Source organism: Macaca mulatta, chromosome 5 (assembly GCF_049350105.2).
Source record: "Macaca mulatta isolate MMU2019108-1 chromosome 5, T2T-MMU8v2.0, whole genome shotgun sequence".
NCBI lineage: Eukaryota > Metazoa > Chordata > Mammalia > Primates > Cercopithecidae > Macaca > Macaca mulatta.
Genome location: NC_133410.1, coordinates 150,952,568 through 150,979,967, shown reverse-complemented (window position 1 = coordinate 150,979,967; position 27,400 = coordinate 150,952,568). Strand labels below are relative to the sequence as shown.

Sequence of the window (27,400 nt, the reverse complement as noted above, 5' to 3'; positions counted from 1 at the left end):
CCTGTGGCTTCCTTTAAGTGTACAGTAAATGCCACAGCCATGAGTGAACACAGTCTTCTCACCAGAGATGAACTCTCTTGCCTCTAAACTCTCAGTCTTCTAAAACTTGTTTGGTCACTATCCCAACTTTCGTAGCTGTTATCATATTGCCTTATACTGTAGGTATTCCTTCATACTTCTTACCTTTCCTTCTCGATTTTAGCTCCTTGAAGGGAGGGGACATGAGTTAAAAATGTTGGTATCACCCACAGCACCTCACGTAGAAGACACTATCTTTGTCCAATGAATGAGTCCATTTCTCATGATGTCAGTGAAAAAGGAGGGGGGAGCAATGATATAAGAAAGACACATTAGCATTTATTAAAAGAAGACAAAAAATTGATTTCTCAATTCCTGTGTCAGAGACAGGCAGTAGATTATAAAGACAGGAAGAGGATCAGGAAGGCTTGGTTGGAGAAGGACATTCTGAGCGGCCCAGAAAACATTTGAAGCAGTCAAGTTTCCTCGGGTGCTTTTCTTTTTCTGATTACTCTTCTATTGTCTGGAATTAGCCTAGTTTCTATGCCCTGTGCCCTTAGGATATGTCCAGGTATTTAGAGGCCTCCTATGGGCAGGTGTCGAGGGTCTATGACCAAAGTTGGTTACATGTATTATACCCATAGAAAGGAATTTACTTAGAAAGTGTCTGCAGAAAAAGCCTTATTATTAGTTGATCCCTTCACATTATGAATGTTCACACTGCAAAATTGTGCCTGAAAGATAAGAACTTCACTCAGAGAGGCACATAGGTACCCATATTTGGGTTGATGTAAGGCATAGGCCCTTCAAAGTCAACAAAAATTTTATAAGCAGGAAATAGATTTCTTCCACCCCCAGCCCCCAACCATGAACCCATCACCATTTCTGTGCTGCCTGGGGTTCAGGCATAGATTAAAATCCCTACTGGCTATAAGTTTGGTCTGTGTTCACTTCATGACCTTGGGAATTTTATTGCCCCCCTTAATGGCCATTCTAATCGCTTGTCTTCACAGTTCATCATCTTGTTACCTGAAGAGAATCCTAAGAGCTGGCTCATTTCTTCTGTTATCTCTTTGTATAAAGTTTAATGGATGTGCAATCTTTTCACTTTTCTTTTTTTTTCTGTGTCTGAAAGGTTGTGATAACAAAAATAACAATAGCTACGAGCTTTTGTGAAGTTAATTATTTTAAATGAGCAAAGAAGACCAAGCACCTGAGAAGAGAATGGCTCAGAAATTGGAAAGAAAGCATGATGCTCTGCTACAGCTGGTTGATATTTGGCTCTTTTATTTTTCTCCTGAGTAACATAAGAGCCATTGAGCTCAGAGGACGTGAACATCCTGCACAGGAAATAGATGGTGTGTGGAGGAGGTGAGGGGGGGCACCCAGCAGCCGTTCTCTGAATCCCTCAGTGAGCTTCCCTTGAATATGTCGGAGAAGCAAGTAGAGGGGCTGGAAAACAGAGGCTGTGCTTGGATGGCTTCCAACACACTTCACAAAACTCAGGAAAGCTCGGCTAAGCCACATGCATTTTATGTTTTCCCGAGGAAAGACTCTGCTTGTTGGTCTCAGGGTTAAGGAGTCTCAGCAAGTTTTTATAGATGCACTCAAACATTCTCCTAGTATTTTCCTCTGTCATGGAAAGGAGCCCAGGGAATAAAATCACACTTAGTGCCTGCTAGGCTAGTTGGCTCAGGGAAGAGATGGTGGGACAGTTAACTATATTGTGGGGCACCCTTAGCTCCCAGCTTCACTAAGTTTATAAAAAACTGTGTGTGTGTATATGTGTGTGTATGTGTGTACATAAAAGTATGAAATCCTGAAATACATCCACTCTTCTGAATTTAGTTTCGAGTTTCAACTAAGATTGTGTGTGTGTGTGTATGCACACATATATATATATATATATTCTTATATATATACACACATACCCACACATATATATATGAATGAATAAATACTACCTTCATCTTTATCAGGAGGACCAAATACACACCATGTAAACTGTAAAGTATGGAGAGACACAAAGGTAATAGGCAAGTGACAAATCTGAAAACTGTCAAGAGCTGAAGCCTAGGTTTTTTCTTTAATTTCCCCCAAAACGTATTTTAAAGCAAAAAACTAAAGCATTTACTGTTCCTTTGTGAGAATGATATGGGATGTTCATTGGAGCAAAAAGGCCATTTATGAACTGACTTTGGCCTTGCTTTGGCCTGTCATACTCACTTTGTTTATTTCAGAATCTGAGATTTACACTGACTGCATATTAACAGAGAAGAAAACCTGGAGTCATTGGCAATTGGAATTTTCCAGTACAATTTTCCATTATCTGCTCAATTTAAATTGTTTCTTTTCTAGAAAAAAAAAATTTATTTTTAACTTTTTCACTTATGTTCCTCCATAGAAAGCTTACTACTATTTTAAAGACATTTTACGTTGCTCATGAACTTGTAATTTTCTCATTCATAATTAACGCTTTCCTATATTGTTATTTTCCTGAAATTTTAGCCATAAAAGGTATATATAATTATGCTAAATAGAGATGCTGGAATATCATTAGTATCAGAAGTATGTAACAGTGTTCCTAGGTTTAGAATGTTGTGTGTTCCTGTTTTCCCAGGTTTCCACTTCTATTCTTGTGGAACTGGAAACCAGACTTGTTTTGGTTTTCTGTTTTTGGTCATCTGATTATAGTTTACAATTAAGAATCAACTGGTTAAATAAGTGAAGATGGAATTGAATACAGCACCTATCCTTATGCTAATGAGAAAATCTGCAAAATTTTCTCTTTTAAATACTTTTAACAGAAACAAACATTGAATTAGAATTGTCACAATATCTTGCAAGAAAGAAAAATGTGGCCACTTGTTTTTTTTTAATTTTCTAACTAGAAAAATCATATAAAGTATTCACCACTTGATTCAGGATAATATGATGCAAGATGCTTAAACAATAAGTCCATGCTGTTTGGGAACTATACAACTGCATACAAAAGTAAAAATCAGTTACTTGAATGCAGCAAGTGCAAAGTAGTTCTACTTCAGCCTGATTAAGCAGCGCCACCTACTGCACAGAAGATGTATTTTATGTTCGGAAATTCTCTAGTAGAAACGAATCTCTACAGAGCTAAGCACAAAACAAAATCAGTTTTCAGTCTGCTATTGTGTAAAATTTACAGCTGGGTTATTTTATTGAAGTTTTTTCTAGTGTTTCCCTGTGTCTATTAGTCTACCCATTCATATTGAGAGCAACAATTACGTAAGAAAGTGAGAGAGAGAACAGGAGATAAAAAAATGCAAATATGAAAAAAATAGGAATATAGGATATTCATTCTTGATATCTATTGATGTATCTTTTATTATGAAAAAAAGTCCAGTGTACCTCCATTTTCCCTTTTACACATGACAATGACATAAGGATCAACAGTTAACCAATGCTTGTTTTAATCAAACCCTTGTTCACATTTTATTCTAGGCTGCCTATAAGTTTGTCCAATATTAAATGATTATGCATTAAAAGGGCTCTGTTGCATTCCTCTTTCTCTATGTTTTTTATCCTTATAATAGCACTTACATCTACAATATTTTTAAAATAATAATTTCTAACATTCTAATGTATTTTACATTATAGCATCACATAGGCATTTCAAAGAGTATTAATAAGAGCATATCTTTTTATTATGTTGGGTCCATTAATTATCTTTTCAACCCTTTGGATTTATTTCATCTAGTCTATTATACCACAACATAAAATAAATAAGTGACAGTAGACATGGTACGATAGTGATTATGATTCTTTTTATTGTTCTCTGTCACTCTTTCAAGGTCTTAACTGATTATTTACCACTCACATTACTCACAATGATGCTTGCACTTTTATGATGAGGAGATAATATCATTTTAGTTCCTGCTTTATAATTAATTTCGCAGCGTGTGCTCATTCATATCAAATCGTATTTGTCATCCATTAATTTATTTATATATTAATGGAATGTCACACAGTCAAGAATTTATGATAGTTAACATTTGCCAGGGCTTTGATCTCCAAATTAACTGAAACAGAACATAAATTGGTTCTCTATCATACCAAAGTCATAATTATATGATTGAGGCATGTTAGAAATCTAGACACACAAATAGCACAAATGGTCTCAGTTTTGCATCCTCATTTGAAGAACAGCTATTTGAATCCCAAATACTACTGAAAACTTGACTTACTTATACTTGTCTATATCTTTAAAACTCTGTTATATTTACTGTAACTTTTCTCATTCAATTAAAACTTATTGAATATTTACTATATGCTAGGCACTGTGCTAGGTTCTAGTGATTCAGTGATTAAAAAATGAATTCCTTGCCCTCAGTGAGTTCTCTTTCTTGCAGAGGAAAATGGTGAGTAGTGTGTGAGTAGTCCTGAAACAGTAAGGACAAGAAGCTATAGGCACAAAAGGAAGTCAACTCAACCCAATCTTCAGGGAACAGGGAAGTGTAGTAAGGGGGAAATGAAGGAAGACTTCCTGGAGAAGAGAAATCCTGAATTGAGTCTGCAGAAGAGATAAAGCATTTGTCAGGAAGATAAGTAGAAAAAGAGTGTTCTAGGAGAGGAGATAGGATTTGCGAAGACATTGAGATGAGAGAACGGGATAAGTTTAAGGAAATACATGTGGTTCACTTCACCTGAGACTCAAGACAGCAAATAAAGTTCTGAAAGATGAGATTAGACAAATAGGCAAAGTTTAGATAATGGAGAGTCTTTCATGAGTTTGAACTTTATTTATTTATGAATGCTTTATTAGGTTTTTTATCAAAATATTTTAAGAAGTGAGAAGTGAGTGATAGAATCAGATACAAAATGATTAGAAATCTTTCCGGCAACACTGTTAAGAAGGGAATTCAGTAGAGTATGACCAGAGGAAGGGAGATGGGTTAGGGAGTAGTCCAGGAAGTGATCCAAGGGAGAGCAATAAACGACAATGGGCATGGACAAGGAGAAGATGCATATTGATGGACTGTTACAGTAGTAGAACTAATTTAATGACCAAGTTAATGTGAAAACTGCAGAAGAGGAAGGCCAGTAAAACTTCTATTTCCGGTATGAGAAAGATTTGATGGCACCACTCACTAAGATACAGGCAGTGCACAGATCAGAGATGAGCAGAGAAGAGAGATCTGCTGCAAATATGTTAAATGCATCCACATGGAGAGGTCCGATGGCTGGCTGCTCATGGACATTTTTAGGGGACAGATTTTAAATTAGAGATCTTCAGGTCTGATCTTTGTGAATCCTTAAGAATATGTCTAACTTTATTGAAAAAATAAAAGTAAGTTGGAAGTTGGTTCTCCATTATATTCCAAGACCTTCCTTCATCTGTTGCACTGTTCTTACACCCCCTTCCCTCAGAGGACTGGTATGAACAGTTGTATCCCCTCATCCTTACCCTGAAGGACTGCATGGGAGAAGTGGTGAACCGAGCCAAGCAGTCCCTGACGTTTGTGCTCCTTCAGGAACTTGCGTACAGCTTGCCCCAGTGTCTGATGCTGACGCTAAGAAGAGACATCGTCTTCAGTCAAGCGGTAGGTGCCTGTTGTTATTGTTAGTACAAAACAGTGCCGGATTGGCCGGGCGCGGTGGCTCACGCCTGTAATCCCAGCACTTTGGGAGGCCGAGGCGGGCGGATCACAAGGTCAGGAGATCGAGACCACGGTGAAACCCCGTCTCTACTAAAAATACAAAAAATTAGCCGGGCGCGGTTGTGGGCGCCTGTAGTCCCAGCTACTCGGGAGGCTGAGGCAGGAGAATGGCGTGAACCCGGGAGGCGGAGCTTGCAGTGAGCCGAGATCGCACCACTGCACTCCAGCCTGGGCGACAGAGCGAGACTCCGTCTCAAAAAAAAAAAAAAAAAAAAAAAAAAAAAAAAAAAAACAGTGCCGGATTGTTACCATTCTATCCTTGATAATGAATAGAATTCTTATTGGGACAGCTTTATTTTTAGAAAGATCCTTAAAGTTTTGCTACCCCATGTTTCTTATTCACAGTAAATATCAGCTGAATATCCTAAGCAAAGAGTATATGAGATCTTAAGTATTTATTTCTGAAAAGAGATGGCCAAGTCTCTAACATATAAATTCTGCTTCACAGGGCATGAAATCCATGAAGGACATGGTCATCATCTTTGTGTTATGCTCAGGGGTCTACATAAGTGTAAGGGAAGGGACTGTTGCCTTGCACTGCAGGTGACAAACTAGGACTTGGCAAGGGGGATCTGTTTGCAGCCGCTTATACGTACAGTTCCCCCATGAATCTTGGGACAAGGTTTCACAAAGATCTCTTATTTTGTTTAGATCTCTCACAAAGGCCACCTTCTTTGCCTACACCCAACATGATTCATAATGCCAAGGCCTACCTCCATCACGGTGACGGTGCTGGTGCCTTCCTTCTCCCCACCTGCCTCCATCCCCATGGCTGAGTTTTATAGACAGGGCATATGGAGGGGAAGAAAAAGAAGGCTTATCTTTCTAAACATTCTAGGAAAACGGAATGTTTTAACCAAACTGTCCCTTTCCCGTGCTAGTTCATGAATGGTACAGTGGCACATGGAGCTAACCAGGTGTCGGAAAATATGCTCTGCCTTATACATATATGTTTTGTCATTGTGTTATTTTCATGACCCTGTGAAATTATTATTATCATCTCTATTTTACATGTACAAAAAATAATAAGATTTGGAAGTGCTTAAGTGTTTATGATTTTACTGTTAGAAATGGTAGACATAAGATTTGAAGACCCATCAACCTCACTGCTGTCCATGTTCTTTTTCCCTTTGCACTTCTACTTTCCCCAAGACTTTTATACACAGCAATTCTAGATCAAAGACTGTCAACTTGTTTTAATATGCCTACCAAATAGTTGTAGTTTTGTTACACATACCTGAGAATCGAATCTGTGATGCCTCAGAAGTCTTAAAATATTTCAAAATAAAACAAATACGTTTGCTAACTGCAGTAAATCTTATCAGTATTTTTTTTTTTTCAGCTTGCCGGATTGGTTTGTGGTTTTATCATCAAATTACAGACAAGTCTGTATGACCCAGGCTTCCTACAGCAGCTTCACACAGTGGGGTTGATAGTACAGTATGAAGGGCTACTAAGTACATACAGTGAGTATTGCTTTAGTACAAGTTAAAAGTCACATTTCTATTCATAGGATATTTAACCCACAATTTTTTCCAAAAAACATAAAAATAAGAAGTAGACCTTTATTTCACCAAGTATTACAAAAATAATGTAACTTTCAGTTTTTTGTATTCACCTTGTAACTTACTTTTGCCTCCCATTAAGGTTTGAAAATGGAATTATAGATTATTTCAGAGTGGACTTCTGAGCAGCCATCTGGCTTTTTTAATATAAAAGGCTCTGTGCCAACATAGTTTCAATGACTAGATTTTAAAGTCTGAGCCCTGTAATGTCTAGAACTGCACGGTTCAATATAGTAGCCTTGCGTGACTATTGGACACTTGAAATGTGTCTGGTCCAAATCAATAAGTACTAGATATGCAGACCAGATTTCAAAAACTAGTTTTAAAAGGTATTTTATATTGATAATACTTTTATATTAATTTACAACTGAAATGGTATTTTGGATATACTGGATTAAGTAAAATCTATTATTAAAATTAATTCTACCTTTTTAATTTCACTCTTTTAAAAAATGACTACTAGGAAATTTAAAATTATATATGTGGCTCACATTATGCTTCTGTTAGAGAGTGCTGATCTGGAATCTTAATGATCCCCCTCTTAGGCTTCATTTGTTAATGTATGGAGATGCAAAACTAGCATGAACCTGGGTCAGTGATTATCAATTCAGCTACCTCTGTTATTTCTAGACAACGCATATCAGTCCTGCCAGTAGAAAGAAATGTACACAAATCATAAAGGGGTTAAAACCTTTCTCCAGCCTCACAGCAAATGCCCACGTTCTTCCTCCCCTCAAAGGGTAGATTGACTTCTGGAGTCCATTGAAATGGTTCCCATTTCACTAAGGAAAACCTTCAGCCTCTGAGGAAAAGTATCTAGAGTAGGTAGGTTCACTGCATTCAGAAACTCATTCAATAAAATGCTAGAACAAATTCCAGCAGGGAGGCATAGTAGCTAATGACATTTTCCTCAAATGTTTGTTTGTAACTAAGTGCCTTTTCTCTTGCTTAGGTGATGAAATTGGAATGCTAGAGGACATGGCTGTTGGCATTTCTGATTTAAAGAAAGTCGCATTTAAAATAATTGAAGCCAAATCCAATGATGTATTGCCAGTTGTAACAGGAAGACGGTAAGCAGCGCTCACAGTGCTCACTTCCTGAAGACCAGGCTTTGTTAGATGTGTCATATTAACTCCTGTCAGAGGAGGCAAGGAGAATTCAGGTTTGATTTGGGAATTTTTCTTTTGTTTTCTTTTCCTTTTTGGTAAAAAATAAACATGGGTGATATGATATGGGACAATCTTGAAAAACTCCTGGAAGTCTCATGAATGTTTTAAATTGTAGTGAGTTGAGTATGGCAGTACTCTCCCACAAAATACAAGAAATTCAAAATAATAGCTTGCATGAGAACATTTTTCTCCTTATTACTATCTCATCCAAAGCTGTGGGTGTTTTTACTTTTGTGGGAATCGTTCAGTTAATAGAATCATAATTCTTGAGATGACTTTAAATTAAATTCAGTTAAAAGCAGTAACATTTTAGAAAAGATATATTTCTGTGTCAGGGGAATATACCACCATTTCTCTTAATTATTTTTGACAACTCACTCTCAGACTGAGATTTCCGAGAAGGATTTTAAATAAATAGCTTCGAAGGTCAGTGTATGATGGGCAAAATATCAGAAATAATTAAGAAAAATGATGGTGTGTAGAACATATCTCCAAAAGAAGAGGTACATCCTATAGTAAGTTGTCTCAATCAGAAGTCCAAACTATTCTGGTGTTAGTGTTTTTAATTGCTGCATGAGGATATTTAAAATTTGAAACATTCTCAGGTCATGTTCAAAACATATGAATATACAAAAGGGAGAGTCCGTTTCATGCTAAAGAGAGATGCAGAACAAACTAAGTATAAAGTTCAAAGTAAACTTGTCTTCTTGTTGATAGTAAACATATAATAATTATTTTAAATTTTGTGAAGGATACTCAGAACCACATAGTTGGCTGAAAGGTAACTTTCTTACAAAAAAACCCACATCCTCAGAAACTAAATATTTACCTAGAATTAATACTTAACTTGCCATTCATCTGGGAGAAAGAGAATAAAATTGCTCATACGCACACCCGAAAAACAGCACAATTCTATATTTCTCTCAAGTTTACTGTCAAAAGTGAAACACTAATACTTATATCACAATGTTTAAGGGAAGCTTACCAGGCCATCTGGCATAGGCAGAGTGCAGCTTGCTTTTTCTGAGGAAGTTCTTCAAGCAGTATTGAAACTCAAAAGTAATCATGTAGGTAGGGGCATGACTCCGAGAATGATGAAGTGAGCAGCTTAGCACACCCTCTCTCCAAAAGCAATATTACAACTGGAAATAATAATCCGAAACAACCATTTTAGGACAAACAGAATAAATCGGATGCACACCACAAATTCAGAAGCACTTGTTTGCGAGAAACCAGAGAACATTGGGTAGCATCAGTAAGAGTCTGAGGCATTTTATTGAGGACTGCTCCCATCAACCCTGGCCCTGTGAACACAGTTCTCCTAGGGCAAGGCCATTAACACAACAGCTTCACTACCAGAGTGGGCTGATTTGACTTGGATTGGAGTAGGAAATAGCACAGTCCTGAAAGTTGTCAGAAATAGTGGTGGTTTGGATTAACAAGTCTAACTCACAATTACATCAAAAAGAATAGGTGTAAATTTAACTAAGTTAGAATGTTGTACACAGAACACACAAAATATTGCTGAGAGAAATTAATAGGATCCAATAAATGGAGAGACAGCCTGTGTTCATGTATTAGAAGACTCAGTGTTGTTTAGTAATTCTCCATAATTGATCTATAGATTCACTGCAATCACTATCTAAATCTCTGTAGTCTTTTTGCAGAAATTGGCAAGCCTAACCTAAAATTTATATGTAAATGCAAAGGACCCAGAAATTTTGTAAAAGAAGAACAATTTTTGTAAAAGAAGAACAAAGTAGAAAAGTTTATACTTTCAGACTTCACAAATGACTACAAAACTATAATAATCAAGACAATGTAGTATTAGCATAAGTATATACATGTAGATTAATTGAACAAAATTTACTCTCCAGAAATAAACTATTATCCTTAAAGTCAAGTGATTTTCAGCAAAGCTGCCAAGGTTAATTCAATGGAGAATGGAGAATCTTTTCAAAAAACGATGCTGAGACAATTGGTTTATCTATATGGAAAGAAAAGAATTTACACATATGCAAAAATTAGCTCACTATAGATTATCAGTCTAAATGTAATAGCTAAAACTGTGAAACTTCTAGAAGAAAACTCAGAAGGAAATATTTGTAAGTTGGGTTTAGGTAATGAGTTCTTAGACATAACACAAGAATCAAGACCCATAAAAGAAGAAAATAGATAAATAGGACTGCATCAAAATTATAAACATTTAGGCATCAAAAAAAAACACCATTAAGTAAGTAAAAAGACAAGCCACACATTAGAAGACAGTATTTACAAATCATATTTTTGAAAAAGGACTCATATTCAGAATATGTAAATAAATGTTACAACTCAATAATAATGACACCAAAAAACAAATTTAAATATGGGCAAAAAGTTTGAATAGTCATTTCACCAAATAGGATATATGAATGATTTATAAGTTCAAGAAAACATATTCAACATAATTCATCACTAGGAGAATAAATTTAAAATCAAAGATACCAATCCACTTACACTAGAATCATCAGATAAGAGCAAATGTTGGTGAGGATGTGGAAAACCTGGAACCCTTGTACATTGCTGGTGGAAATGTCACTTTGAAAACAGTTTGACAGTCTTAAAAAGTTAAATACAAAATTATCATATGACTCTTAGACATACACCCAAGAGAAAATGAAACATACTTCCACACCACGGTTCATTCCTGCATGTTCATAGCAGCATTATTAATAATATCCCAAATCATGGAGTAATCCAAGTGTCCATCAACTGATAAATGTGTCAACAAAATGTGATATCGATACAATAGAATCCTATTCACTAATAAAAAGGAACAAGCTTCTGATACGTACCACAACATGGATGACTTCAAAAACATTATACTAGGTGAAAAAGGCCAGATAGAAAATATTCCATGCTGTATGAATCAATTCATAGGATATGTGCAGAAAAATAAAATTCATTCATAGGAAATAGAGAGAAAATAGATGAATGGCTTTCTGGGCTGCTGATGGTAGTAAAGTTGAGTGTAAATGGGCACGAGGAATTGTTTTAAGTTGATGGAAATGAACTAAACCTGGATTATTGTGATGATTGTGTAATTTTATAAATTTGCTAAAATTATTAATTATATATGTAAAATACGTTAGTTCATATAAATTTCTTAATAAACCTGGTAAAATTATCACAAAGAAATTATATGTTTCACCTTCAGAGCAAGTTTAAATCATGAACTGACTCATTGATGCTTCTCATATTCCTGAAAGACTGTTAGCCAGGCTATTGTAAATGGCATTGAGAGCAATTAAACAAAGAAAAATAATGCGCTCATTCATCTGAAGGTAATGCTAACATCCGTGCTTGCTAAATTCATGATATTTACCAGGTCTCTGTTTCATAGCTAGAAAAAAGCAAGTCTCAGAGTCAGTGGTCCATACTGTTTATCAATAATGTTACACTAGGAGAAATTAAAAAGATTTTCACAAAGAGGCTCACTATTTGTCCTATGCTTATTTCCCCAATGTGTATCTTACAATCCCATCCCTCTGTATAGTTCTTGAAACACATGGATTTTCTCAACCTCTGGGCAAAACTTTCTAAATTTCTATATTCAATTCACACTGTATTGGAAGATGACAATTTTTGAAATATGTAAGTAGGTACTCTTATTAATCATATTGTATCAATCCTAACTTAAATTTTCAACATTAAAAAGGGGGTAGTTTTTAATGGACATTTCCAATGAAAAAATGCTCCTGTGATATGTTAATGTTTCAAAATGACCAGAATTCCCAAAAGTTTCACTCTAAGCAATAAAAGCATTACCTTTCCATCAGCCCATCATAAACAGAAACACTCATCAATAGTGATAACAAACAGGCCATACCAAAACACTATATAAATTATTTGGTTTATTTAGCTTCACTGTATTGAAACAGCAGTCATTAGATTAGTGTTCTTATTCTTAGGACTGATTGAGTTTTAAAAATAAGAAAACAAAATGAGGCTATCAATGCACATGACCCTGGGTATACAAAAATGGACTAAACATTTCTTTCCTAAGGAATTCAGAGTGAGGTAGAGAAATCACACATGTAAATGAATCCTTACAAACTTTTTTATGTCAAGTAATTTAATAAGGAGATGAATGAATGAGGAAAATAAGCATATAGCAAACAGAAAACTAAATCAGTGCTATATCCCAACCCTTTTATTGTTTTCTTCCAATAAATCTAAAATAACACAAAACAAGTAAGTAATGTTTCTTCCCTTTGTCCTCTGCCTTCTTTAGAGAACATTATGTGGTAGAGGTCAAGCTTCCAGCCAGGATGTTTGAGTCGCTACCTCTACAGATTAAAGAAGGACAGTTGCTTCATGTGTATCCAGTACTTTTTAACGTTGGAATCAATGAACAGCAAACTCTGGCTGAGAGGTAAGCTTTGGTGTAAGAGTGGCACTTGAGATTTTTCTTTGTTCCTCTTAAGCATATGATGAGAAGTCCCACGTATTTGCATATAGAACTAACATCGATTTATGCATAACATTTTTCTTTTTATCAGTACCAAATTATTTGAGATAGAAGGTAAATTTTCATATTTAAGGAATCCTGGCCCAAGTCAAATTTAAATGTGGCAAAAACATTGAGGAAAATCTTGATGCCAGTACTAAATAAAGCATTCAAATGGATTAACCTTCTTTATTTCCAAATACCTATGTGTGTATTAAAGTTTAGAATTCATGTTTATATATATCTCAATATTGTAAACAGATAATAGCATCAAATTTTTGTGTTTTTTGTTTTGTTTTGTTTTGTTTTGTTTTGAGACGGAGTCTCGCTCTGTCACCCAGGCTGGAGTGCAGTGGCCGGATCTCAGCTCACTGCAAGCTCCGCCTCCCGGGTTTATGCCATTCTCCTGCCTCAGCCTCCCAAGTAGCTGGGACTACAGGCGCCCGCCACCTCGCCCGGCTAATATTTTGTATTTTTTGGTAGAAACGGGGTTTCGCCGTGTTAGCCAGGATAGTCTCGATCTCCTGACCTCGTGATCCGCCCGTCTCGGCCTCCCAAAGTGCTGGGATTACAGGCTTGAGCCACCGCGCCCGGCCCAAATTTTTTAAATCTAAAACAGAGTCTTTCTCTTTTTTGTGTTTATTGTAATGGTTATTATTTGGTAATGTTAACTTTTTTTTATAACGACTTGCTCAGTCAACAAATGATTGTACTGTGATCCCATGAGTCACTGTTAAAAATCACTTTTTTCGGCTGGACGCGGTGGCTCATGGCTGTAATCCCAGCATGTTGGGAGGCAGAGGCAGGTGGATCACCTGAGGTCAGGAGTTCAAGATCATCCTGGCCAACATGGTGAAGCCTTGTCTCTACTGAAAATACAAAAATTAGCTGGGCGTGGTGGCGGGCGCCTGTAATCTCAGCTATTTGCGAGGCTGAAACAGAACAATCGCTTGAACTGGGGAGGCGGAGGTTGAGGTGAGCCGAGATTGCACCATTGCACTCTGGCCTGGGTGACACGAGTGAAACTCTGTCTCAAAAAATTAACAAAAAAAGATCATAGAGCATACTTTTGAAATATTTTAGAGAAAGAAGTTATCATCTTCGCTGTGGGGGCTGGCTGGAGAAGTTCCTTCACAGGCAACAATTTGGGGAGTTTGATAGTCTTTGGTAGTATAATATTTAACATGCTTTCTTGTCTATAATTCACTCTCCAAGTGACCCCTGCCCCACAGGTAAGGTTAAAAGTACCTAGCACATTCCTTGCTTTGGTAATTAAGCACTTTTGAAGGCTAGTGTCTAGGATCAGATTATATTCTATTTATCTATACATATTTGTCTTAGCAAATTCAGTGTTTGAGATGAATGATATTCCGGATCATAAACTCTACAACGTGGAGCAGGGAAACAGCACTCCAAATTGCCTCTTCTTTGGTACACTAGAGTAGAGTGTTTAGAGTTGGAATTAACAAGGTCTGTTATTGCGATCTTGAGAGAGATATGAGACTCTTTTATTCACAGACTTTTCAAAGACTAGTCAGCATTATATTTTCAAGGCTTCTAAAATGGACTAATTTGCATCATTCTTGTCATTGTGACTGTTTTAGTTGTCAGTCATTTTATTTAAGAAGTGTCCTTTCCTTCCCTCTCATCTCTCTTTCATACTAAGAATGCACTTTTTTCACACACGGAAGCCGTACAAGACACACAAGACTGGAAAAGAAGGCAAAATGGCAAAGTAGGGAAACCCTGTGAGAAGGAGGCCTGAATATGAATAGCACTCTGACATCAACCAACTGTTAATCTGGGCATATTGCTTACTCTCTGTTCTCTGAACCTCCTTTTTCTGATTCTGAATTTTGAGCTTTACCAGCAACATCTACATGTTAGATGTGCTATGTAATCTAGAAGTAATATTTTACTACTGTTTACTCAAAATCAAAATGTAGATCTTGTATATGACCATTCTTAGATAAATAAATACTATTAGTCTGCTAGGGCTGCTGTAACAAAATACCATAGACTGGGTGGCTTAAACAATGGAAGTTTGTTTCTCATAGTTCAGGAAGCTAGGAAGTCCAAGGTCAAGGTTCCAGCCAATTTGGTTTCTGATGAGGGCTCTTCTTCTGGCTATCAAATGACTGACCACATTCTCCCCGTGTGCTCACACAACCTCTTCTTTGTGCCTGTGAACAGAGAGAGGCCACCCTCGTAATCTCATTTAACTTGACCCCTTAGGGGCCATATCTCTAAATACTGCCATTTTGGGGATAGGGTTTCCACATATGAATTTTAGGACAACACAAGCATTTACTCCATAACACTAATATTAAGCCAGTATGGTATTTTTAAAATACCATATGCTCTGCCAAGCTGTGGGATATAAGGGGAATAGAGGATAACAAGAAGCATGAAATCTGCTTCCTATCCTGAAATAATGTATAATCCTGTGAGGAAGAGAAGTCAACAAACATTACATTACAGTTTGAAGAAGACTATGTGGACAGAACCATTTGACTTCTCGGTATGAACAGAAAAAGATGTCAGCAGAAATGATCTACTGTCTGGGAAATCTGGCTCTACGTGTGCCTATAGCAGTTGATAGTGTGGGCAAGACTGTGTGCAGCCCAGTGTCCAGTGCTGGTCTTCTGGACCCCTCCCTAAGCAGCCATGAGTGAAATGGAAGGTTGGATAGATAATAAGAAAGAAGGTTTTTAAAACACATACAGAGATACAGCCCTGCAGCGGAGGTGTGGAGTAGGATGGGGAAATTAATATTATCAATTATGTCCATGCACAAAGACTGGTGTTTCATACATGGTATTTCCTCCAAATTCACATTTGATGGTTGTGAGGATATTTGATGCATTAGAAGTGATTAGTAAAATCAGGGCCAGTGGAGATTGGAATATGTTTGAAATCACCATTGTGCATTGTAGCCTGAAAAATGAGACAGACTCTTTCCTTAGGAAATTATTCCAATCCATTTAAAAAGGAAAGGTAAAACGTGTTACTTTTTGGTGCCATTTTATAACTTATAACTGTTTTCTTTCTTCTATTTGTAGGTTTGGAGATGTCTCTTTGCAAGAAAGTATTAATCAGGAAAACTTTGAACTTCTACAAGAATATTACAAGATATTTATGGAAAAGATGCCTCCTGATTGTAAGTATGTGAGTTAGAGAAGATAACAATAATGGCTTCTTGATTATAAATCTTTAGAATAGGTCAGACATAGAGGTCACTGGACTAAAGAAGCAGGGGTGGGGATATGAGAGTGATTTTGAAATTATCTGATTTCAAAGACTGATTGCCAAGGTGGCATGGCCAACACCTGCATCATTCTCTTGATTGCCTTCTTGAATGTGTCCTGCTGTTCATTCTAAGACATTAATTTCATTGCCACTAGAAAATGCCAAATAATAAAAATATGGACCTTATAATTACACATTTTAATTAGTCTGATAAAAATTTTGTATAATTCTTAACCATATAAAAGACTTGACTAAAGACTTGACTAAAGATTCAAGTCTCCATTTACAAGCAACATCAGACATTGGACACGCATGTGGGAGAACATCAGATATAACACCAGTTATACAAGGTAATATTAAGTCAGTGTGAATGAGGGAACTAACTTATTAAATATATGTATTGCAGTATTTTGTACAAAAAAGTTAAGGACCCAAGCCTTTAAAAATGTGTTTTACACGTTTGGAATTTGTCTTGGAGGGGGCTGTTGTTCAATTCTACATTTCTTTTCCCTATTGCATTAAGCACAAAACATTTGAGCAGTCCAAAATCAGAGAGCTTGGAATGTATTTGGAATTCATCTATAAATAGTATAAATATGTTGAGATATTCACAATGATAAGTGAAGTTTTAATAAAGTAGGAAAATTATATTTTAACCAAAAGCTATAATCAAAGTCTACTTGTTACTACTTGTTGTTTAATTATGAACAATTTGCTCACTGATTTATATTCTGTTGTTTAGTTGAAATATGTCAGGTGGCAGAGCGTTTATTCATAACCTAATGAATGTGGTATCAAAATATTACAGTGGCATATGCATGCCCATGTGTGGATAGTTAAAAAATGTCACTTGCAGATTTTATATTATGATTTATATATTTTATTTCAAATCAAATATTATTTTTGGCCAAAATGAACTTAAGTACATGGAGATTCTTTGGCAGCCACATACTTTCAGTATTAAATTTTTTAATGATCTGAAAAGTTAATAATGTAAGTAAAACTATTTTTCTTTAGTAATTAATGAAAAAGAGTTTATTGTAACTTGGATGTTAATGATTTTTTTAACAAACTATAATTTTTATCAAGCTACTGATAAAAATTCTGAGACTTTTTTCCAAATTATATTTTTTGTATTAATTCTTGAAAAGTATATGTGGTCCCCAGTTCAGCAGCATCAGCATCACCAGGAAACCTGTTAGCAATGCAAATCCTCAGGCCCAGCTGTGAATCTACTAAACTCTCCCTGAGTCTCTGTTTTAATGGGCCTTTGAGGTGACTTCTGATTCATGCTAATGTTTGAGAACTAATAATACGCCATCCTTACTCAAAACATATATTATAAATTAGGTTGCTGGCAAAGTCTGTGAAGGGTTCCAGTACTAAAACCAATCATATTGCTAAAGAAATATGTAGAGGCACTGTTGAAATACAAAATAATTCTACATTCAAGTAGCTCTTCGTAGGAATGTAACTCTGAAAAATTGTAGCCCGGGCAACATGGTGAAACTCCATCTCTACAAAAAATACAAAAATTAGCCAGGCATGATGGTGTGCGCCTGTGATCCCAGCTACTCAGGAGGCTGAGGGTTGGGAGGATCGCTTGAGCCCGGGAGACGAAGCTGCAGTGAGCCAAGATTGTGCCACTGCACTCCAGCCTGGGTGATATAGTGAGACTCTGTCTCAAAATAACAACAACAACAAAACAACATGTGATTCTATATGTTGCCAATTAAATATTAAACAAGTGTTTTTGAAAACATGTAAATATATTTCTCTCCTTGCAAATAAGATGGAATTTTGTATAAAACCAATTGCATTTCATTGCTTACACAGTTGTCTGAACATACTGGATTTTTTTCTGATATTTTGTTTCCTGTATTTTTGAGACAACTCTCTTTGACACAGAATGGAGTTGTAGTATGACTGTGGTTGTGCTCCATAACAAAAGTACAAATCCAATCTATACAATTATAATGACATATGGGTTTATTCCTCCTATAGACACATTGCAAGCCAAAGAATGATTTGAATTGTGCTCTATTTAAGGAAAAAAAAAATAATACAGCTTTTATAAGAGTATGAGTAGAGGTTAGGCCATTTGCTAAGAAGGAAAAAACTGTCATGCTGGGTCATATCCATAATCCATATAATCTATTATTTTCCTTCTTTCATAGCGAAATCAAGGGATAATTTGTGTCAATGTTAAAGGATAGGTTAATTTCTTAAACATATTACTGGCCAGGCGTGGTGGCTCATGCCTGTAATCCCAGCACTTTGGGAGGCCAAAATGGGCGGATCACGAGGTCAGGAGATCGAGACCATCCTGGCTAACACAGTCAAACCCCGTCTCTACTAAAAATACAAAAATTAGCCGGGCGCGGTGGCGGGCTCCTGTAGTCCCAGCTACTTGGGAGGCTGAGGCAGGAGAATGGCATGAACCCGGGAGGCGGAGCTTGCAGTGAGTAGAGATTGTGCCACTGCACTCTAGCCTGGGCGACAGAGCAAGATTCCATCTCAAAAAAAAAAAAAAAACAAACAAAAAAAACATATTACTTTCACTTTTTAATTCATTATTGACGTGCTGACTCTTAATTTATTGATCCTCTTTTTAAATTATTTATGAATTAAGCAGGTGAATTCTATTTTGGAAGTAAAAAAAGGTTTCTTCTCCAAAGATTTTCTTAACTTTAAGGGATATCCCTGACTTTTGTGATATCAGGACTTAATGATAAATTAATTTTAGCTTATATATTCACTCCCAGTCAAGTAGCTCTCATCTTTTTACTCTTCTCATATAGAAACATTTGTGGACTAAATGTTCTTTCCAAAATGTCATCTAATTCTGTTATATATGTAGCAATTTTAATTTATAGTCTCAATTCAGCAATCTACAAACATGGAATAGTTTTATTTCAGCAACTACTACCAGTTTTATGAAGCACTCATCAACCTTTAGAAGTTAGTAATTGGGAATAGGAAATGGATAATTAAAGTTGCCAATCAACATGCCCTTTCAATATGTTTAGCATAGTCTAGTGCTTTTAGACTACTTAAAATCTCAGTTTCATTTGGAAGAAATATTCAGCCAAGTTCAGATATTATTATCCTCCACCCCCATCTTCCTTGCAACTGTAGAAAGGCCATTAGTGGAAGTCTTGGTAGGGCTGGGTGGCCTCTGTGTCTTTCTTTCTTTTGGGGAATTCATGGGATCTAGATCTGGGATGTGCCTGTTACAGAGAAAGAGGCCACATATAGGAATCCCAGAAGTTCCTTTCCTGTAAATCTTTGCTGAATCTTCATCTACAGAAAATAATATATTGTTGGTCCTCAGTATCCGTGTGATCTGTGTCCGCAGATTCAATCAACCCCAGATCAAAAATATTTGGGAAAAAAAGTGCAATGACAAAAGTATTAAAACTTTTAAAACATAGTCTAAGAGCTATTTACATAGAATTTATATTGCATGAAGTATTATAATTAATCTAGAGATAATTTAAAGTATAGGGGATGATGTGCTTAGGTTATTTGCAAACACTATGCCATTTTATATAAGAAAATTGAGCATCTGTGATTTTGGTATCTTCTGGAGTTTTGGATCCAATCCTCCTTGGGTACCAAGGGACAACTTATATATCTGTCAGATAGACAAAGCTGTTGATGACTGCTCTATCTGGGCACATGTATTGTGTGTTTCTCCCACCAAATCTCCTCTGCATGTGATGCAGCTCTCAGACAGTTGTTCTGCTGACTCTAAGGCACGAGAAATCTTCAGAAGTTACTTCCCCTCAGGTCCTACCTGTGATACTCACTGGCCCCTTTGATCAGCCTGGGAATTCCAGTGTGGCAGTTATTAGTGCTTCTCCCTTTTCTCGCTCTAATCTTCCTGTTGGGCTTGATGATCTCAGACATCCTTCACGTTCCCTTTTGTGCCTACCTAAAGCATTCAGACACTTACATTTTGTGCTAGAAATAAAATAAAATAGTACTTCTGTAAATCACTCACACAAACTGCTCCGTGTTTAAAGTCACCACCGCATCTTATACATGATTCAGGGCTTCTGAAGGAAGCAGATAAAGCCCCTTCTGTCTTCCTCTTCCCTTTAAGGGAGGAAGAAACAACTCTCAAAGTATTACGGCTAAATTCTGTGTCCTTTCTCTAATAAAGAAGAAGGATATTGTCATACGGCTCTAATGAAATTGTACCATAATGATTCCTATGCTAGCACTATAAGGGTGAGCTTACTAGCACTGTGAGCTAAGAAAGAAAACAGGGCTTTTTTTTTTTTAACCTGTTCTATACTTTTTATACAATATTTGACATGCCAGTGTTTTGTATATAGTGTTTCATCAACTACATCAATAAGGATTATATACAAAATATTTTTTAGAAAAAGAAATTTAGTATTGTAATGAGGGTATGTAGAATGTAGTGTGTGTGTATGTGTGTATGTGTGTGTGTGTGTTTATGAACAATTTTCACTGTAAGTCTCACATTAAATTTAGCAGATATTGGTGGAGATAATAGTACGTGTAAAAGTCTATTCTATTCAGTTTGGATGATGAAAGATGAATAAGATACAGTCGATGCCCTAGTAGCTTTCAATTTAATGACTCAAGGTAATCAAAGAATAATCTACATTAAAGCTAAACCTCTTTCTGAAACAATAGTTGCTCTTTTGGAGTGTTGATTCATTTTCTGAATAATTTAGTTTTGTTGTTGCTGTTGTTCAAACAATTTTACTTTCTACCAACTTCTGACACTCATTGTATAGTTATGCATTGTCACAGATTTTATTTTTGCACTAGGAAAAATAAAACATCATCTGCATCACTTATATTTATAAAAATAAGAAAATAGGATAAGAACCCAATATTTTATAGATAACTAATTTCAGAGGAATTATTTGACTAGTTTTCTATGTAGTCCACATGGAAAACATACGTTATAAAATGAGAACATTCATAAGCGTAAGGAAAGGAGGACTAAGGATCCCATAAGAGGTAGAAATTATTGGAGATTAAGTCAAATAAGCTAAATGAGAAGAATACCATCCACGTGAAAATGAGCAAGAATATCAAATGTGTTGATGAAAGAAGAATGAGGATGAAAGTGAAGCTATTGGATTTGATGATTGTGAATCATTAATGACATTTAATGGAGTCTTTAATAAAAAGCATGGACTGAAATCATATTACAGGCATTTAAGGAGAGGATGCATGTTGTATAATTAGAGAAACAGAGTGGTGAAAGCTACTCTCTTAGGAAACGTAACAGTGGATACAAATAGAGAAATTAAAAAATAGGCTGAATGCAATAGAATCAAGTGAGAGAGTTTTTCTTGAGTCTTTTTTTCCCAAGGTGGTAAATTGATGCATGTTTAAAGACAGTTGGAAATTTCAGGGTGGAAGTTATGGGCAAAGGATCTATACTTGATCCTGCTGAGAGGTTCTAGGGAGGTAACAGTGATGAGGGCCCTGAGACTAGCCAGAAAGCTAACCAGAAGCCATAAGACAGCAGAGGACTAGGCCTCTCATATGATGTAGAGACTGAAAACGTAGTACTCTGGCTTCCAGGGAAAAAGAAATATATGCCATGCTTGGCTGAGGCCCTTTAACGCCTGAAGAATTCCAGCAAAAGGTCACAGAAAACTCTTGAAGACTGATACAAAGGTTTTGAAAGAATCCTAAATGTAGTATGGGGTTGGTCTTCAGACCTCTGCTGATACAACACTTTCTCTCACGTCTCCCGTGGTCCTTTGGTTGCTTCAGAGGAAAAGCTTAAAAAAAAAAAAAAAGGCTTTTTCACATCTACCTTACCAACTAAAAATCTGATCAATCATGGTTCTCTCTGATATCCTTTTAAATTCTTTTAGCATAATTATTAAGATATAACCCTTAAATATAATGTGTAAAAGCTGTGAGTGCATGTCAAGGACTTAGGTTTAGTTTAAGTAAACTAACAGTACATTTAGTTAATAGGGCACAATTTATTTATATTAAGGTATTCTGTGTCCTTTGAACTTACATTTTTAGTTAGCATTTTCCATTTTTAGTATTTCAATTTATCTTAAATCTTATTTAAAATATAGATTCATGGAGCAAAGATGGCTTAAGTCAAGGTACAACTAGAAAGAAAATTATAGAAACTAAAAATAATATGAAATTTATAAAAAGTAAAAGAACTCCATTGGGACAAATAAACCTTCCCATGAGAGGATTTCACAGAAGCAGGTGAGAAGGAGGAGCTTTACTCTAAGTACAATGTGGAATATCTAAAATTGAATTTTGTTAGGTCAAATAATGGAGCAACTCACCCCTAATATTGAATACTCTGTCCAAACAGCCATTGAATATACACCAAATTTTTCCAACACAGGAGAGAACTCTCTAGTACATCAAGATAATTGTTCCAGAACAAGTATGTGATAATGCTTTTCTGAATGATATTATTAGATTTTGTTTTCAAAACAAAAGAACAAAGCTACTAAGATATACAGAATCATATTCCATGTATAATAAACTTACAAATCCATACACATGAGGTTATTGCTGAGAATCAGAAAACTAGCTACAACATTTATAACACAGATTGTGCTCTGGAAGAAATCAACACTAGATTTTGGCAGACTTCTTTAGCAAACTGTATTGTTGGACTCTCCATACTGTTCTAAAGCCACAGACTGTGGAAAAGCAGTCAGTATCACATGTTAACAGATACCTTGTATTAGAAAAGGATAATATCACTGAGAAACAGAATATAAATTGATATATAGTTGGTACATATATCAGGGAGAAGAGTTGAGAGTTGTACTACATTTTATCTGTCTAACGATGAGAATTAAGGCTACTTAAGTGAGTATTTCTTTCATAGTTGTGACTTGATGAGCTCTGTCACAGACCCCAGAAATATATGGTGGAATCAATACTGATAGTACCAGTTGTGTGTGAATTGCATGCTCCATAAACAAAAAAGGGTGCATCTGAATACCAATCCACTTTCTGCTTATTCACCTAAAACTGGAATCATGTGTGTTGACACCCCAATGTGGCTCATTGCTGCCACAAGTTTCAATGTGCTGCTTTCACTTTCTCAGAACATGCCATGGTTGTTATTCCTCATTTCTGCTTTTCAGAGCCCTCTATCCTTAGAAACTATCACTTATCTTGAGCCTGGATTCCCAGACTTCACCCATAAAAGGTCTTCAAACAATCAGATTGTTTCTGATTAGCACAGAGACTTTCTGATATGTTAACTATTTCCCAGGTTCTACAGTAATTTCTAAGTTATTAATCACTTTTCCATACATGGTAATACTCAGTTTCCTCTGAACAGTTCACATTTATATAAAGAGATCTTTTCTGAATGTTAAGAGAGCCTCTCCACATTACAGAACAGTGATTTCAGAGGTGGCCATTTTTCTCTCAACTAAGGTTCAACAGTGACAAAAAGCACTTTTTTTTTTGCCTCAGCCTCCCGAGTAGCTGGGACTACAGGCGCCTGCCACCTCACCCGGCTAGGTTTTTGTATTTTTTTAGTAGAGACGGCATTTCACCATGTTAGCCAGGATGGTCTCGATCTCCTGACCTCGTGATCCGCCCATCTAGGCCTCCCAAAGTGCTGGGATTACAGGCTTGAGCCACCGTGCCCGGCAAAAAAGCACTTTTAAACTTTGCCGCTTTATCATCATACTCTCCCTTCCAAATATCTCTTTTCTCTCTGCATCATTTTCACTGTCTGTAAACTGAGGAGGAGGTCAAGCTTATCCAAGAAGGGGTTAACCTGCAAACAAGATCAGCAAGAGAAGGGCAATTGAATTAGGATATTAGCCTAGGCTATACTGAGGTAAAATTAAAAAATGATGCCAAGTGCTCATTGGCAGTACTCATCAGGCCCCAGACAGGAAATCAAGAAGTCTAGGAATTTACAGATTAAGCAGAGTTTGGTGAAGTCACCAAGAGTCTAGCAATACTGAGTTGCTACTAACCCAGGTGCTAAAAGGACAAACGTCAGAGGTAGTGTCACCAGAGGCCAAAAGCTGGGGCTATCCCTCTGGATCTAGAATGTTGTTGAGGACTGTCTAGCAAAACCTGGGACCGTGAATGCAAAAGTTTCCCAGTGGGAGCTGGAGCCATAGAAAAGACATAACCACTTCCAGGGGCCCATAAGAAGCAGAAAGGTGGGAGAGCAACAGGCTGGCTTCTATCTTCCTCCTGCCCTTGACTCTCCCTCTGGCTCCTCATTGCCCAGAGTTAAGTGTAAGTTAGCCTGGAAAATGAGGTTTCCTGTGATAAAGAGCAGAATGGGGAATGGTACATATAGAAATGAGGGCACATCAGCAATTGATCAGCATCATCGACCCCTGTGCTACTCAGTATCTTTCCTTGCCTTTTACACATACAAGAGTAATTTCAAACAAATCCATATCTGGCTGTAGGGCCAAGATTCTGTGTTTTACCAAGCCCTCCTGGTAATTCTGCCTGCACAGTAAGACCTGAGAACCACTTGTTTGGATTTATAATATGTGATAGAGTTAGCTGTCAAATTTTAAATGTTACGTTTTTGCACTGCATTATACTTTGGACATGAGTGTAAAAGAAGATGAAATTGCCCAGAATGTTAAAACTGTTCATCTTTTATTTATCTGTTGTTTTAACAAATATTAATAGTTGAATGACCTAAGCAAAACGTATATGTAAAACAACTAAGCAGTAATGATGATTCTGTTCAATGTGAGATTACCTTGATTTATAATGTTAAGCTAAGTAAGTGTATCTAAATTTCCTAAACACAAAGAATAATTTTAATATTACAGGGCTTTATATGTTTTTGTGTGTTTGTTTGTTTGTTTGTTTTTGAGACGGAGTCTCACTCTGTCACCCAGGCTGGAGTGCAGTGGCCAGATCTCAGCTCACTGCAAGCTCTGCCTCCCAGGTTCCTGCCATTCTCCTGCCTCAGCCTCCCGAGTAGCTGGGACTACAGGTGCCTGCCACCTCACCCTGCTAGAATTTTTTTTTTTTTTGTACTTTTTTTTAGTAGAAACAGGGTTTCACCATGTTAGCCAGAATGGTCTCAATCTCCTGACCTTGTGATCCTCCTGTCTCGGCCTCCCAAAGTGCTGGGATTACAGGCTTGAGCCACCGTGCCCAGCCTATATGGTATTTTTAACAAACTTGAAGACATAAGGATTTAAAGATATGAGAAGATACAAGGATTTTCTTAAATTAACACATGAATATCATTCCAGCAGAAACTATACATTAGACTATTACAGAGTAATAAACAAAATTTACTTTTAATAACTTTGTTTTATAAACATCTCAACTGTCATACCATGTAGACACCCAAATATATAAATGAAAAATCCAGTCAGTTGTCCAAATATTTTGCATATTTTATTTAAAACATGAATATTTGGAAACGTCAAGACCACTGAGGAATTCTTCATATATTCATATTTGTCATTGCATAGACATATAAAAATGTGTAAAAGAGATTGGAAATTGAGAGAAATTTTATGTAATACTGCAGGACAAGCTTAAGTTTGAAAATGTCCCAAAAAGAGTAGATAAAAGTGGAATTAAAATTTTTCACCACCCATTTTTTCACCTAAACTCATTCCAGTAAGTCTTTTACCCTTGTAACTTCGTGGAAACTGTTTCTGTCAAGAGCCTACATTGTTAAACCCAATGCTCAGTCATTTGCCCTCATCTTCCTTGATCTAGTAACAAGTGTGACATGGTTATTTTTTCCTTCTTTTGTCACTTGGCTTCTTAGCCACTACAGTCTGTGATTTCTCCTGCTCTATGGCTGCTTCTTTTAAATCTCTATTCCTCATTATCTTTCCAACGTCTAATTTTGGAGTGGCCTAGGATTCAGTCCACGGATGTCTACTCTGCTCCCCAATTGAACACAGCCTAGTTACTTTAAATACCTGCTATTAACTATCCGTGTTCATATCTACATCTCCAGCCCATCTCTCTTTCTTAAACTCTTGTATCCTGCTTAACACCTTAATCTTTGTTCCTGATAAGCCCTTAAAAAGCTGTTCTTCCTACAGTCTTCCCCATCTACATTTATATCAATTTCAATGATTTAGTTGCTTTGGGGAAAAAAATAGCCACCCTTGAGTCCCTTCTTTCACATCCCCTTTCCAGTCCATCAGAAAATTTTACTGGCTCCACTTCCAAAATATATGCCACCAGTTATTATCACCTACATTGCTACAACCCTTCTTACCTCTTCTAGGTATGGGCAACAGCTTCCTCCTAGCATCTTTGTTTCTTCTCTCGCTTCTCGTTCAGTCCACTCATATCCACTACATCCAAAGTGACTATTTTAAAATGAAAGTCTCATTATGTGTCTCCTAAAACTTTTCCAATAAACCCCAATGTTGTTAGTTTTGTTGTTTTTGTTGTTGTCGTTTGTTTGTTTTCAGAATAAAAACCTACATTTTTACGGTGGCCTCTAAGGCACCACACAGTCAACCCCTTTGATCCTTTTATCCCTCTCTACCTCTTTCTCTCACTCTTTCCTTACTCTGCTCCACACTGACTCCTGCCCCACATGGACCTGTTGCTGTTTCTTGGGACTTTTTAGTAACTCTTTGCTCTGTCTTAAATGCCTTGCCCCTTAGAGGTCACTCACTCACCTCCTCTAAGTCTTTGCCAAAATGTCACTTTCTCAGTAAGGCCTTTCTTAAACACCCTCTTTGAAATTGCAACCTCTTTCCCCCTGGAACCCTTCTCTCTTAATTTTCTTCTATAGCCTCTACCATCATGCAGCATGCAATATGTCATTTACATTATTTGACAGTGACTCCTTGCCGGAATGTAAGCTCCAGTAGGACAAGCACGTTGTTTCTATTCCATTAACATTTGTTGAATGCGTGGTATAAGCTGTTGGATCTTGGAAGTAATTTAATGAAGACTATGAAAAGTAACATTATTTCTGTTAATAATTGTTGAGTGATACAAGGATTAAATCGTGAAATTATTTTGGAATTCACATTATCACATTGAAGGTTCTGAGAAAGTCTGTAGGATGGCTGTCAAACTTTTTCTGTAAAGAGCCAGATAGTAAATAATTCTAGCTTTGTGGGCCATATGATCTCTGTCATCACTCAACTTGGCTACTATAGTGTAAAATAAGCCATAGACAGTATGTAAATCAGGTCGGGTGTGGTGGCTCACACCTATAATCCCAGCACTTTGGAAGGC

The 27,400-nt window shown here is 36.6% G+C and overlaps 1 protein-coding gene across 8 annotated transcripts in view; it reads left to right on the top strand.

Moving 5' to 3' along the window:
• INPP4B (inositol polyphosphate-4-phosphatase type II B) overlaps positions 1-27,400 on the top strand; it is an 813,118-nt gene that overhangs the window by 714,578 nt on the left and 71,140 nt on the right. For all 8 annotated transcript variants that reach the window (XM_001091644.5, XM_015139258.3, XM_028848782.2 and 5 more), the window contains 5 exons: positions 5,419-5,591; positions 7,051-7,174; positions 8,226-8,343; positions 12,716-12,856; positions 15,994-16,091. In XM_001091644.5, coding sequence (XP_001091644.5) covers positions 5,419-5,591; positions 7,051-7,174; positions 8,226-8,343; positions 12,716-12,856; positions 15,994-16,091 — 654 coding nt within the window. The remainder of the gene's footprint in view (positions 1-5,418; positions 5,592-7,050; positions 7,175-8,225; positions 8,344-12,715; positions 12,857-15,993; positions 16,092-27,400) is intronic.